Raw genomic sequence first — 16,466 nt, forward strand, 5'->3', positions numbered from 1 at the left:
CCAGGAAGGAATGGACAGAGCAGGGAAAGGTGAAATAACATATTCAATCACTTCTTAGCCCCATAAAGAATAACGTTGCAGTATTTGTCGCTCCAGCATCATTTGGTCACTGACTGTTCTTATGTGAAATAACATATGGGCTTGTGTCATTTTAATCCCAACACAGTTTCAGACGGATAAGCATTTTTCTAATTCCACAAGAACGATACTCTTTCTGAGATTAAGAAGGTGGAGGATAGTTCGTCTACAAAATGGGAAACAATGTCTTTATACATGTAGGGTTGCTTTTATTTTTAAATGGAATGGGTCTACTCCACGCTAGTCTCAGTAATCTCCCTTTTCCACCTTTTTAAACAAGTAGGATTCTTGTGTGGATGAAACAGACTTTGGATTTTTATCAAAAGTTTTTAGTGGTGAACTTAATGAATAAAGGTGTTTAAGACTGAGGGCAGGTCTACACTTTAGGGAAAAGTCAAATTAAAATACACAAATTCAGTTGTTAATTACATAGTGAAAGTCACTGTACCTTAATTCAGGTTTCCACACCATCTCCACTAAGGGAGGTAGATCAATGGGAGCCTGCACTCCCTACTCGATGGCAGTGCCCTGTGAATTTGATTTAGCACATCCCTACTAGGCTTTCATAAGCACATAACAAAACTGTACCCAATTTACAGTATTAGACTATGTGGCTGGTAACTCCTCTGTGTGGGGAATATAGACATAATCAAACACAGGGAGGGGGGAAAAGGGACCTGCCCCTATTCACATCTTTAATCTGTTTAACTGTTGCCACAACAGTTCATGTCCACAGTATTGCTATGTATAGCCAGTCTCAAAAATGGATTATTGGAAAAATGCTGATACTAAAGCCAGGCCAAAAGCAAGTGGACAGTGCTGTTTAAACCAATTTTCATAGCGCTTTCAAAAAGCGCACAGATGTCTTTGTATATAAAACCAGGTGGAAGGAATTTATAGCACACATAGTGCTGGTCACTGTCCTCGGTTTACAAAATGGAATTAAAAATGCTGATCACACAAAGCCTTGTCTTTAACACAGGCTTCAAAGCATCTGTAGACAGGACAGATAAGTGATTTGAACAACAGAAAAACCTACAAAGTGGAGAGAGACTAAGCTTGATCAACCTTCCAAGTGGAGTTGTCACAACATGAAACAATTTTATGATAATTTTCTAGTTCTGAATATTTGATTGATTGGCTGTGAACTCTTCTTGTGCTTTTAGGAATGGATGGATATGTCACTGGAAAAATGCAGTAAGTTCTTAGATTTCACATATAACTTCAGTGTCTAGATAAGTTAAGCATACTTAATATACCTGCTCTCCGAATGGGTCCCTCCACTAATTTAAAAAGATTACATGCCCACTGAACTGTAAGAGTTCTCTCGGAAACATCCTACAGTTCAATGGAAGCATATTCACAGCCACAAATCACTTGGTTTAACCAATTTGCCTCTTTCAATATGAAAATATTTAAACTGGTTTAAGTCTGTGTGCGTACATGAAGCTGATTTACTTCTTATAAAATAGTCACAGGTAAATGGGGACTCAGACAAAATATTATTCATCTTACAGATGGCATTTATCAGGTCACTGAAGACCTCCATGTGCAGATAGGCCTAGTGTCGCTGCTAAATGTATTAATTTATTCGTGTTGGTTTGTTATTTCCAATTATGCATTAAGCTAATACAACTAGGCAAGATTAATTTAACATGATCATCGATCACAGAATAGCAAGTGATAATATCTAGACTTATAGGAAATATTGCTATAATCTGATTAATAAAATTCTTTAGTCTGTTTCAATAGAATAAAACAAAATTAAACTTGTCAAAAGATACATCCAGTTGTTTTGCAAGTGTTCATACTGTGCTTATAGACAACTAATGAATGGGGTTTGGAGGAAATAACTCATGGCAGTGTTTCTTTTTACTGAAGCCCAAAAGGTCTCTGAAATAAAATCAAAACATATTTCAGGGGAGAAAACCCTCCAAAGAGGTGTTAGGAGTTAAAAAGGCCCAGAATACTCTCCTACGTATGACTGCAAAATCAAGAAAACTAAGAAGGAGCTACTCTCTTTCCTCTCTCGCCACACAAAAGTCTGGGTACAAATTTGTGAATCAGCTTCATTCCTGAACCAATTCAAGCTCTGAAGACAAACACAACATCTGAACCTTTCAGTGATAGAATAAAGTATATTTAATATGGTAAATTGTGTGGTGACCACTAAACAAATTAATAGCAAATGAATTACATGACTAAGAGACTTCCTTTAAGGGATTACCCTAGAGCAGTGAATCACAATCTCTTCAATAACCCTGCACACTTCAATGAGACAAACAATTCCACAGCACATCCATTTTTCCCATGTGTTGAAGCCCACCATGAGAGGAGTAATGGCTGAAAATTTCAGTGGTTACTTGATTATTTGGGGGGCGGGGGGGTAGAAGACAGGTCCAGAGAGCAGATTCCCCTCCCTGCCAGCCCCTTTGAGCCACAGTTGGTTAATTTTCCCTCCTCCTGCTATTTGCAGAGCCATAGCAGAGGGGAGGGGGAAAGGATGACCCTCCAGCTGGTGCAGGGTTGGTTGTTTTCCCCTCCAGCAGCAGCTTTGCAAAGCCTCTGTGAAGAGAAATTGACCAACCCCGTGCCAGCTGGGAATCAGGCAGCCTTCTTGCTTCAGCTGCCAGCCAGCCCAGGGCTGGTCAATCTCCCCTCTGCCTGCTGCTTTGCAGAGTGGGAGGGGGTAACTGGCCAACCATCTTGGCTGCTGAGCCCCCCGCTGGCACGGAATCATCTCGGTGTGCCGTGAAATTTCACCAGTCTCCCTTCCCTTTGCCCCTGGACACTGCAATGAGCTGTGGGGAAGGGAAATTGAAGAAATTTCCATGACACACTTAGTGGTTGAAAACCACTGCCCTAGATAATATACTGATCGCTTAAGTTTATCTTATGCTTTTAAAACAAATGTGGTACTAAAACTGTTATATATTTGTTATGCCAAAAATCTCATCAATTTATCAAGGGACAGTAAGATCTTTATAAAATTATTTTTCATTTTAAAATAATGTACTACTATTCTACAACAGGCACATTAATTTCTTACTGGTAAGCTTGATGGCCTTTCTTGTTGTATTAGGTTTAAATCTTCATGGTTAGGCTTTCCTGAGGCTATAGGGGGTTGGGATCTGGTTCCATAGCCTTCCTGAGACATGTCCTGCAAAAACAAAATCATAAAAACACTACGGTTATTCATATGACACAAGAGTCACAGCTAATCCATGTGAAGGAAAGGTGAAGAGTTAGCAGATGATTTCTGATCTGTTTTTGTTGCTGATCAGAAGTTTATACAGGACAAATATTATTTTTTCAATGGAATCATCAGCCCCGTTTGGATGCCATTATGATTTTGAAATAAGAATGGCGAAGTCTGCCATAAACAAAAAGAGGTGTGTGTCAATTTGTGTTCCAATGGAATAGGTTAAAATAATAAATTAAATAAATCTGTCTCTGTTTTTGTTTTGTTTTTTGGAGGGACTGGAGTTATCAAGAAGCCAAAATGTTTTCCAAATGATCATATACAATAGCAAATCTTCTGGTGAAAACTGGACCAGTTGGAAGATTTTACAATATTTGATTTGCGAATGCTTTATAATCATGCTATGTAATCAGACTCCAGTAATCTTGCTGACACACCACCCCCAAAAGTTTCCTAACATAAGCTGTTAACCCACAAAAGCCTCTCAGCAACAGTGTGAAATACATGAAGCCTAACTTTCCAGAAAAGAACGATAGCTGGTCAGAAACACATCTATATCTATGTCAGCAACTTACATGAAAGTCAAGAGGCCATCCTCACTGCACAAACCAAAGCAGTTACATAACGCCGTAAGATCGCACATACCACACAGGGGAGGGAAAAATAACTACAAACCCTTTCTAGATGCAGCAATAATCTTAGCTACTATACTTCAGGTTACCAACTTCTACACGTAAAGTCGAGGAGGAGGAAAGAATGTGAAATGCTTATTTTAGCATGTATAACTGGCAGGGAAAGTAGAAGAACCAGTTTCTGACTGTACAAGGGAAAAGTATCACACCATTAAGGGTTTTCTGTTTTGTTTCATTGCATTTTTGATTTTTTATTTCTCCCCGATTTGTACAACAGATTGCAGCTTGAGTTGTTTTGACCCCCATCTTATCATTTTGAAAAACACCTAAAAGAACAAATATTTTTTGTCTTGAAAGTGTACCTCAAGCTTCTCTCCACCCCATACCTCCCACACGCTAAAAACTACATGTCTGCTACTTTTCAACGACTATTCCTACAACAAAGATTTCCTGGTCCAAGAGCAGTTATTGCAAATGTAATGACTCCACAAAAATTAGCTCTCAGAACAGCAGTTTTTTGCTCCTGCTCTAATGAATGTCAGAGACAGGGAACTATACGATCAACCCTCTTGGTTTCTCCCAGCCATCTCCCTAATTTTGAGCTGTACTGCAAAAATGGCTACAGGAATAAGAAATAAGATCACGAGAAAATTTAACAAGGTTTAAAAACAAAAGCTAACACAACTGATAGCAGTATGTAAACCAAAAATAAATTGGTCTATCCATCATAAGCATGTTTCAAGTAAAACCAAGGAATACTTAAAAAGGCCAGTACTTCAATCTGGTTACCAGCAGAGGGTAACAATTAGGCTTAAGGGTGACAAAGGCTGATGGCTGAATCACTATTATCTGCTGTGACACACACTCCCACCCCAGTTTTGCCCCTCCCAGATTTCCACTTGTCACACAGCTCTCCTGCTGTGTAGACCAGCAGGTTCCTGTGGATTAACAGAGAGGTTTAAAATCAACAAATGGCACAAGGCCTCCATTCAGCCTCCATTCAGCAGCCTTCACCCTCTCACAAAGGACCATAAAGGTGCTGGACAGCTTCACAATAGGCAAACAAATGAGCAAACCTCTGCTTTCCTTTTTGTTTAAGCACACACAGTCATACACTATTTGTGGTCATTGCACAGGCATCTGTAATAAACCTGTTTTAAAGTTAGAAAACAGTAGCAACAGTGGATTCGAACTGTGCATTCAGCATTCTGTCCCTTTTCATTCTCCCTTTACAGCCAACAAACAAGAACCACTTTATGAAAAAAAAAAACAAAAACAAAACCACCACTGAGGAAGATAAATGGGATATTCAATTTAGCAGACATCAACTCAGAAATAAAGTTATTCTTCATTCCAAACCAACACTGCTGCATTAGGACAATTTTCCTGGGAAATGAAAGATGTTTTATGGTTTGAAAAATCAAATAAGAGTTATTAACCCCTTGTGAAGTACCAAGCATTGCTGTTCCCAAAGTTTGCTGGGTCTTATTTAAAAACTCATTTCCTACTAAAATGTCCTGGGGGGAGGCAACATGTGTTTGCATGAGATGCACAGAAGGAAGAACTGAATCAGTTCTTAGTTATTTATTTGGAGACTGTCCATGGGCTATCTTTCCATATACTGAAGAGTACAGGAAAGACTGAAATGACAGCCCTATAACCTTAAATGCACTATTTAGCCACAGATTACTTTAAAAGGTAACAGAAAAGCAGGATTTCCTAGATAACGGCCCACCAATGCACTTCCATTCTGATCCTGAAGAGACCAAATTGAGGCATGGGAGGAAAGACATAGAAATGGATACTTCAGACAATTGTGGCAATTAGGATTTGGGATAAGAGGGAAGGTCCTCCCATGGACTGATTACTGGTTAAAAGACAGAAAACAAAGGGTAGAAATAAATGGTCAGTTTTCAGAATGGAGTGGGGTAACTAGTGGTGTCCCCCAGGGTTTGTACTGAACCCTATTCAACCTATTTATAAACTATGTGGAAAAGTGGCTAAACAGTGAGGTGGCAAACTTTTCTAATGATATCAAACTGTTCAAAATAATTAAGAAAAAAGTAGACTGTGAAGAGCTTCAGAAAATGGCAAATCAAACAATGTACATTTAAATTTAATGACAAATGTAAAGTAATGCACATTGGAAAAAATAATCCCACGATACCCACAACATGAGGGGAGATCTTGGAGTCACTGTGGATAATTCTCTGAAAACATCCACTCAAAGTGCTGCAGCAGTCAAAAAGGCAAACAGAATGCTAGGGACCATTAAAAAGGTGATAGACAGTAAGACAGAAAACCCTGTTGCCTCTATATAAATCCACGGTATGCCCACATCTTGCATATTGCACATAGATGTGGTCGTCTCATCTCATAAAGATATACTGGCATTGGAAAAGGTTCAGAAAAGGGAAACAAAAAATGATTAGGCGTTTAGAACAGGTGCCATATGAAGAAAGATTAAAATTAAAGATTAAGAGGGTACTTTTCAGCTTTGAAAAGAGAAGGTGATAGGGACATATGATAGAGGTCTATAAGATCATGACTGGTGTGGAAAATCTGAATAACGAAAACTTATTTATTTGTTCCCATAACATAAGAACTAGGCATCACCAAATGAAATTCATGGGTAGCAGGTTTAAAGCTAACGAAAGGAAGTTTTTCTTCAGCAGCGCACAGGAGGCCTGTGGACCTACCTGATAGGACATGTTGCGAAGACCAAAACTTTAAGAGGGCTCAAAAAGAACTAGATAAATTCATGAAGCTCAGGTTCATAAATGGCTATTAGCCAGGATTGGTAGGAATAGTGTCTCTAGTCTCTGTCAGAGGATGGAAATGGCTGTCGGGAGAGGGACTGTTTTGATGATTACCTGTTTTGTTCACTCCCCCGGGGCATCTGGCACCGGCCGCTGTTGGAAGATAGAATACTGGAGTAGATGGACCTTTGGTCTGACCCAGCCTGGCCATTCTTGGGACTGAGACCGTCTCAGTGTCTGCACATGGTTGTTGTAGCCATATTAGTCCCAGGACATCTAAGAGACAAGGTGGGTGAGGTGATACCTTTTAGTGGATCAAACTGCACAGCTGTCTGAAGAGCAGCTCCACATAAGCTCATCCAGGAAAAGTTATCACCTCATCCACCTTGTCTCTATACATTATCAGCAGCTTTCTAAGAATTTCAGATACAGTGCTCTCAATTTTTTTTTTTAAATCGTGTTTTAAATTATGACAATGGACCTTTATAAACAATTTAACACACAAATTTACCAAAGTGTTGGCTTTATAAAGAAAGGAAAGCGCTTCACGGTTATTCTTTCCCAAAGCAACAGTACTGATGAGATAAGTGTTCTCCGTTACAGCAAAATGTTTTAATAGACAGAACATTCACAATGCTTATAATAAGTTTCTGCAACTAACCACATGAGAAAAATTATAATTCAAAAGGAATGTCGTGTCATGTCACTACAGACGCACGTGGAATTGCAGTTTTCATTTTAATCTCTGAGACTGCAATATTCTTTAAAGATTCCTGATTATTTTTTCCATCTTTTCATTCACAAAATTGTAATCACTGACAACTTCAGCTTTCTAAACAAAGCTTAAGGACTTTTATTAAATCACAACAAAGTATCTTCTTATAGTGTTCGTGCTAGGGAGAGAAGGGCTTATTTTAAAATAGCAGGCTACAAGTTTTCATTCACTAAAACCTTTTAAATTCTGGAAGAAATCCAGTGGCTGCAACAACAAGAACTATCAGCAAAATCCTAAAGTACCTGAAAGTTAAACTTTTCTGTAAGACTTTAGGAAAAGCTGCAGATTAAGCCATTAAACTGTCAAGTATGTACATCAACCGTAGTTGAGATATAGAGATTTCAAAAATACACAGCTTAGTTTGTGTTTGAACATATTTCTATACAGTATAAGCTTGATTTTCCAGTATACCTGCGGAACGGGGGTTGCTGGATAATCAAATGTTGAGGTTAGTTGAGCTGCAGCCACCAACCCAGCTGCTGCCAGCCCCAGCCACGCAGCTGATGGCTGATGCTGGTTAACTGAACTTGCTGCTTATCCAAGTGCTGGATAACATGGCTTTTACTGTATTAGTGAAATTAATTAGTGAGCATTTATAACTGTAAAGAGAAGACAAATTAGGAAGATGAAATATAAGAGAATGAAAAATCACATAACCCTACCGAAAGATCTTTGTTTCACAACAATGCAGCAAGAGATCTCTCTTGCGGTAGGTCTATACAGCAGATGTGTATGGGCTAGCCTACCCGAGATAGGATAGGTATCAAGTGCCCAGCAGACAAAACAGTAAGGTAATCCCCCTAAATACACGATTTCAAGGTGTGTTTAACTCGCATTAATGCGAGTTAAGCGCAACTCCAAATCCCACTCCCACCAGACCTGGCTCAGGCCACCACGGCCTTCAGGGCCCCACTTCAACCCCTCCCCAGCCCACATGGCCCCAGGTTCAAAACCCCCCATGGGGTTAACCCACCCCAATTGAATCCCCCCCCAACCCCAGGACCTACTTTTCAAAGGGAGCTCCAGGTGCTCCTGCTGCTTCCCCAGCTGCAGAATGTGCGTTCTGCTGAGGAAAAAAGTCCCATCCCCGCCTTCCCTGACCTTATGCAAAATTTGAGTTACGTGAGAGTTCGTGGGACCACAACCCTCACATAACTTGAGGGACTACTGTAAAGGCTTCAGAGCAGACTAGTATGCCATATCCAAGAAATCTGCACTGAAACCTTCACTAAACTGTCTTCACTGGCCTAGTTATCCACATTAGCTGAATTTAAACTAGGTAGGCCAGCCCATGCACAGCTTTTGCAGTGCAGATATACAAGAAACATTTTGGAAACAGAAAGTGTTGGTTTTTTTAATAAGGAAAAAAAAATGAAAATATGCCACTGTTTAACTGGATCTCATTCAGAGAAATCTGCTCATACCTACATGGAACATGTCTCTTTTATTCTCTATCTTAATTAATGTAGAACTCTTTTGCTCAAAACAGTTTAGTTGTAATTCAGTCCTCCCCATATAGTTCTGTAGAAGGAGAGAGGCTAATTATGATACAGCTTAAAGTATTTTTATTTTTAGAAAACGAAATGATGGTGACATCATTAAGCTGCAAGGGAATCCCTCTTACAAGAAAAGATGGGTAAGAAAGAGAAAACAACATCACCTTTCAGTTTCTTTCTACTGAAGTAAATTTTAGAGGGATAACTTAAAGCAAGCACGTCAAACATGCAGCACACAGGCCATATGCAGCCCCATTGAATTTTTTTGCTGCCCCGGGCCTAGGAATCAGCTGGGGCATGGAGCCCTGTGAGCAGCGTCAAGCCTAAGGGACCCAGATGAGGTTGGGGGAACCCCAGAAGTCCTGGGGCTGGGAGCTTGCAGGAGAGTGGAGTACCTATTATGTTTAATTTTAAAATTATTATATATGAACAAATAATTTTACACACCAAATTTTATGAACTATTAATCAAATTATAAAATAATAAAATTCATATTAAGTATTAAATTCTCAATTAAAATAACTGCATTATATTCAAAAAAGACCTGAAAAATATATTAGAAATACTGTGGAAGGTTTCCATTTTAAAACCTCATTACCAACAATTTCAATGTATATCTTCGATTCAGATGGTTGATCTTTAAAATATTTCAAATGTATCGTGGCAACAGTAATGTGCCAACAAATTGAAAGCAAAAGTAAAAAATGTGTTCCCAGGTCCCCTCTAGTATGGAGGTCAGGACTCAGCATAACATTGAGAGGAGTATATTACTCTACTATACAAAGTCATTTCACTCAGCTCTGAAGAGAACAGAACCAGAGCAGCTGATGTGTTAGCAGCTACAGAAATATATTCAGTGATCTGTCGACAGAAGTTACCGTCAGAAGAGATATTCCGGCAAAACTTCCGTCAACAGATTACATTTACAGAAAGAAGTGCATCGAAAAAGTGATTTGCTCTGTCAACGGAGAGTGGCCAGACTGCCCAGCCACTCTCTTGAAAGAACAGCCAACTGGAAACTCAGCAAACAGGGCCTCCCGGTGAACCAGAAGCCCTGTGTCTTGACAGAGGCTCCCTGGAGTATCTACACGGCTTTTTTTTTTTTGTTGACAAACTATCAACAAAGATCAAAACAAAAAGCAGTCAAGTAGCCTTTAAAGACTAGCAAAATAGTTTATTAGGTGAGCTTTCGTGGGACAGCTCAGAAGAAGTGGGTCTGTCCCACGAAAGCTCACCTAATAAACTATTTTGCTAGTCTTTAAAGTGCTACTTGACTGATTTTTGTTTTGATAGTGTATAGACTAGCACGGCTTACTCTCTGTTACTATCAACAAAGATGTTATTCCTCATCGAGGAGAGGCAGAACATTGTCAGCAGAAGTGCCACGTTTTGTCAAGAGACTGTTGACAAAATGCATTTTGTGTGTTGATGCACCTTGAGTTTTGTCAACAAAACTCTTGAGTGTAGACGTAGCCACTGTGAGTACTGCTTTAGATATTTATTCACTCTTTTTGTACAACAAAGCAAACCGTAGAAGTATACATATACTTTTACATTCCCATCGCTCCATTTTCCAACTCAGGAATGTCAGATTCACCTGCCCAATCACGCTTACATCCAGAGACAGCCAACTGATTACAACAAAGCCATCATAGTAGTAGAGTGGGATACGGCAGTATTCAGAAAAAAAAAAAAGACATGCTTATATCTACACAGTGCCACATAAGGAGTTAAAAGTAATATTGCTTAAGAATATGGAAGACAAACTAAATCCCATATGCAATTTTTTCTTCCATTATACCTGTAAGTTTTACTGTTATGAACAGTTTCTGGGTCTGCCACATGAAGCAAGACCGATGGGTTATAACTCTCACCAAAGGAATCTGGAACTGAAAAGATTCTCTCATTTCTTCTTCTGTCTTCTTTTCCCAGATGAAAGTTCAACCATATTCAAACACAAAAGGATAACAAACCAGGGACAGACCAAAGAACCTATTAACTGACAGTCTCTTTCAAAAATTGGGAGTGGGGAGAGGGAAAGGAGAAAGAATGGCAGAAAACATTGCTCTTACTGCAAGAATGCATTTCAAATCAGGGCAAAGTGAACTTTGCAAATCACTGTATCAGCAGCAAAACTAACTATAAATTATTTTTCATACACCACTCTGGAGAAATCTCTGTAAACATTAAGGCTGTGTCTACACTTGCATTTCTCTTTTGAAAGAGGTATGCAAATGAGGTAAATAAAAATGCAAATGAGGTACAAATTTGCACATCTGACACCTCATTTGCATATTCTTATTTCAAAATAGCTTCTTTCGAAAGAAGAAAACCAGTCTAGACACTGCTCTTCCAAAAGTAAACCCCATCTTCAAAAAAATCCTTCTTCCCATAAAAAAGGGATTTTCGATTTACCTCATTTGCATATCTCTTTTGAAAGAGGAATGCAAGTGTAGACACAGCCTAAGTGAACAGGAAAGCTTTAAAAGGGAATAGTCATTGATCATGGTTGGCCAAATACTGTAACCTCAGAAGCAGAGGTATTCCACCTAAATTGCTGGATGAAAGTGCCAAAATGAGCAAACTGAAGCCTTCCAAAATTCTCACCCAAGGACCCAATCACTGGTCCTTTAAGGGCTCTACCCAATCCAAGCTGATGCTGTGAGGCCAGGGTTTAGATCACAGCTTAAAGATCAAGCTCGGTGTCTTCATACTATCCAATTAGTATCTCACTTGAATTGCAGGGAGTAGTTAGGCTCTTGCAGATGTCCCTGGGTAAGGTCTCAAAATGAATGGCTCATAGAGTCCATCCTGCAGGGAACAAGCCACAAAGGAGACTAGAACACTAAGCAGATGGTCTGTGAAGGACAATCCTGTGGACAGGTGGTTGCAGAAGACTTTCAGTCAAGGGGAAAAGGACATGACTGATATATTAAACTTGGGTTAACCTGAAGCAATACATTTAAGATCTGAAGAAAAGAAGACTGGAACCCTATGGCTTCAGGACCCCACATTCTTTGGTGCACAAATTGATAAGCTACCTACTTTTGGGTCACAGAGAAGAGGGGATTGCAAGCTAACAGGCTTTCACCACAGAAGAAAATTCTTAAGTGAGTTTGGGAAAATTGTGCCAGGGTCTTTTTATCATCTAGAGCAGCACTGGGCAATAACGGATGGTGAGTGGGCCCAGAACTTTAGGAGCCCTGCAAATCCACTGATTCGTAATTGTCCCCGCTCCTTCCCAGAGCTGGAACACCACAAACAGCTGATTTGCAGCTGTTCCAGCTCTTGCAGGGAGTGTGAGGAGTGGGAAGAAGCACAAATCAGGGTATTTGCATGCTCCTAAATTGCTGAGGGGGAGGGAGGGCAGAGGAAGGGCAGGGCTCTGGTGCCTCAAAGCACGAAAGGCATGTGGGGGAGGGGAGCAGACAGGCGGTCTGTGGATGTCAGGCAGAGCCCCAGTGGGCTGTATGCAAGCTGTGGGTCACAGGTTGTCCACCACTGGTCTAGAGCATGGGTGTCCAACCTTTTGGCTTGCCTGGGCCGCACTGAGTGAAGAGGAACTGTCTTGGGCCGCATATAAAATATATAATATAGTTAATGTATATAAATCACATAATAATGTTAAAAGATTACGATCTCGTGGGGCCACATTACTAGCTGTCCAGGGCCGCATGTGACCTGCAGGCTGGACACGCCTGGTCTAGAGTGTAAATAAAAACTATAGTCTGCAATGTATTACATGGTTACAAGTGTCAGAGGGGTAGCTGTGTTAGTCTGTATCTGCAGAAATAACAAGAAGTCCTGGTGCACCTTATAGACTAACAGATTTTCGAGCATAAGCTTTTGTAGGCAAAGACCAAATGCATCTGATGAAGCGGGTCTTTGCCCACACAAGCTTATGGTCCAAAAAATCTGTTAGTCTAAAAGGTGGCATAGAACTTCTTGTTGAATGTACTACATGGTAGCTACTAAAGCAGTAATTCCATTTCATCCCTCAAACACACATATATCTAATGATCTGTGGGGTGGACCTTTTTGGTGATCAAAGTGGGTGAATCTTTTTATATCAAAGAAAAATATCAAAAAATTGATATAAGAGCAACAAATACTGTGACAGTCAGCACAAAACTTTCTGCCTGAGCTGCACCTCAATATTCTGATGACTGAATGCAACCAGAAGTTCTTTAATGTTAAAATATTAACATGCTCAAACTCTGTACCATCAAAATCCCTTAAGGCATTCAAAGACGTTACTAGAATCAGCCAACCCCTATTTTCTTCAGAAAATGTCTCTGTAGTAGCAGGTTTATACAAAGGGTGGGGCACTTAAATCCTCCCATCTCTGTTTGTTTGGACAGACCAGCATATGACAAATCATTGATTTAACCAGCTAGCTGTTTTTCCAGGATGTGACCATTCTTACAGAGCATTCTAGTTCATTTGTTCGATACAGATATGGCCTTCTTTATATTCACATGCCTCCAGAATCAGATAAAATTTGCTCTCCAAAGTATTTATTTTGTTGCTGTGTTTCTGTTAGGCCAATGTTCCTTAAACTTTTTGAGGCCACGGAACACCAAACAATATTTTTTATGCAGAACATCTATGAAAATATTCTTCAAAAAAATTGTTGTCAGTCCAAAAAGCCTAAAAGCAACATATACAGCTAAAACAAAGTAATTTAATTGTGTATCACAGCAATGAAGAAGTAACATTGTATCTGGTTTTAATAACAGAAAATATATACCACCAGTTATTTTTCCAAATGCTTGTGGGACACCTGTGAGTTGTTAACGGAACACCACTGTTCTGTGGAACATACTTTAAGAAAGAGTGCTTTAGCCCAATTGTATGCCATGGATCAAAGAGGGCAGCAATATTTGATCTGATCAGAAACAAGGCAATTTCTATCGGTCTTTTTTCTGTTGTGCTCTCCTAACATGTGGCAAAAGTAGAGAGAAATGTGCAAGTTTGGTACTCGCATCAAAACATACTGGGAAGGAACAGGGCTCTAACTACACAGGCTGGATGCACACCTGCCAAAAGCTAATTTAATGACAAAAGAAGAACAGCTGAATGGAGAGTGGTTTCTTGACAAAATCAGTTCATACATCAAAGACTTATTTGGGAAGGGGTGACAAAGACATTGAAGGGGAGCATGAGGAAATGCAAGCATAATTTGGAAACCACCTGTCAGAAGGCGCATCACATTCCAAACACACCATCCTGCAACTTTTAAAAGCTTCTCAAGTTTGTCCCAAAGATCTACACGGGGGTGGAGAACCTATGGCCCACAGTCTGGATATCTGGCCTATGGCTGGTCTAGATCTGGACCCAAGATTGGGGCTCCACCACCTCCAGTATCCAGCCCGCTGCAGGGTGGGGAGTGTGTAGCTCCAAGCCTCATGGACTGGAATCAGGCAAGCCAGGGCCACATATGGCCCACGGGCTCTACCTTGAGTGGGAAAGAAGCAGCCCTGCTCTTCACTGCCTCTGCTGAAACGGTGGGTTATCAAAGCAGCAGACGGTGGTGTCTGGGAGTGTGGGGGGACACAGAGCCACATGTGCCCCTAGGAAGCTGCGCCAGGTAAGCGCCCTCCGTTGCCAAGACACTGTGCCTCATGGGCCAGAGTCAAGCAAACCAGGGCCAGATCGGTCTCATGGGATCTGTCTGGCAGGAGGAAGCAGCAGCCCCACATGCAGCTGCTGCCACCTATGCTGCTCCCTTCAAACGGGAGAATGCCAGCACAGTGGTGCCTGGACGCTTTTCCCCTGCTGCTCTGATTGAGCAATCAGAGCAGTGGGAGCTGGTGCCTGAAAGTGGTGGGGAACACAGACCCGTGTGCTCCCAGGCAGCTGTTTCTGGTAAGCGCCCCAGCACCCTGCCAGACTCCCCCACCCCCAGCCTGTTCCAGCACCTTCCCTCTCACTCAGGCCTCACACCTCAAGTCTGCTTCCTGACAGCCCCCTCCCACACCAGACTCCTAGTTTTTGAACCCACACCAGAGACGAGGGAGGCCCATCAAATCTACTAGCCATGGTCCCCTGAGGCTCTGGGGTTGTTCTGCAAGGGGAATAAGCAGAATGTCTTTTTTTCCTGCATTTCAGTTAAAAACCACATCAATGAGATGGGGTTTTATTTTTTTTATTTATTTATTTTTTTTGCTTCTCATTTGTGTGACTGATTTTTCTGTGGGTCAGTGCCCCCCACCCAAAAATGGCTCCCCATCCTTGCCTACAAGGTTGGCAGACAGACCAATCTTTCATTTTGTCTGCCCATTATTTCAATCTCCCGACCATTCTTTAACACAGATATAAATTATAACCTGACTTTTTAAAAAAAAACAAAAAACACAAAAACAAAACCTACATTTCTACTCTCCTTTTTATCCAATCATCATATTAATCTGGGTATTTACTCTATTTGCATCCTCCTCCTCCCCCCGCACCCTTCAGGAATTTTTTTTGGAGGAAACCTCCTCCTCCTTCTGACACATCTGAGAGTCAACGCTAGGCTGCACTAGTTCATCATTTCTCGCTTAAAAAAAAAATCAAAATATCTGAATGTGCCTCAATTAAAAACCTGCAGCTTCTTTAAGGATTCTTGCTGCACAGGCAGTGAGTCTGTTCATCTCAGTGTTCCAGACTGCAGAATCCCCTGCCAACCACCAGCAGAAAAGCATCTCTGAAGCATAGGGCCTACTCACCTAAATGAGGTCATAGCAATGCCCCAAGCTTACAGTCAAGCTGAAACTCTGAAGATAGCTTACTGAATAAAGAAAAAAGCTGCACCAAGACCAGCTGCTTCCTCTAAGCAAATCAAACTGGGTACCAAAAGACAGTACTTCTCAACTGAGACTGGGAAATACTTTGTCTGCATTTTCTCAGTTGCACCTTCTTTAGCTAACTATCCAGAAGAGGGGAGCCTCACTGTCACTACACTATTGTTGGAAATACTCCATAAAGGATCAAGAAAAGCTGCAAACATATTTTGAACTCCCCCCAAAACAAACTCAGTGGGACTAAGGCAATTGTGAGGATTTTTGTTTGTTTGTTTACACACACAAAACAGAACGTTACAGACAACATTCAAGACACGGCACAGGGAGAAGTACCCAACTCCATTTGTTATTACTCTACCAAAGAGTCTAACTAAACCAAATGGAATATGGTTTATCCACTACTCAGTGATATGGTAATCACTGCATAAGGTAATGAGTTCTTCTGTAGGATTCATACAAATCTGCGAAGATACACTAGCTTTGGTCAAAAGGCCCTGTTTACTACTCAGCACTATCTGATGTAATTTAATTGCAGGTGTGGGGGGCGACTGGCAACTCAGTTTTTGGGCCAGTGAAGAAGGTGCACGACCATCATTACCTTTAACAGTATAACCAATGAAGTTACAGTTACTGCTGCATACGAATATTTTACTCCAGCCACCAATCAAAAAAGGAGATATTTTATTTCAAGAAAGTGAAACAGAGTGCAATTAATGTGAAGAAAAAATATCAAGATGCA

General features: G+C 40.7%; 1 protein-coding gene across 16 annotated transcripts in view; it reads right to left on the reverse strand.

Annotated features, from left to right (window-relative positions):
• Positions 1-16,466, reverse strand: part of ARID1B (AT-rich interaction domain 1B) — a 462,469-nt gene that overhangs the window by 300,697 nt on the left and 145,306 nt on the right. For all 16 annotated transcript variants that reach the window (XM_074990332.1, XM_074990329.1, XM_074990331.1 and 13 more), the window contains exon 4: positions 3,128-3,238. In XM_074990332.1, the coding sequence (XP_074846433.1) occupies positions 3,128-3,238 (111 nt within the window). The remainder of the gene's footprint in view (positions 1-3,127; positions 3,239-16,466) is intronic.

The sequence above is a fragment of the Carettochelys insculpta genome, chromosome 3, assembly GCF_033958435.1.
Source record: "Carettochelys insculpta isolate YL-2023 chromosome 3, ASM3395843v1, whole genome shotgun sequence".
Lineage (NCBI taxonomy): Eukaryota > Metazoa > Chordata > Testudines > Carettochelyidae > Carettochelys > Carettochelys insculpta.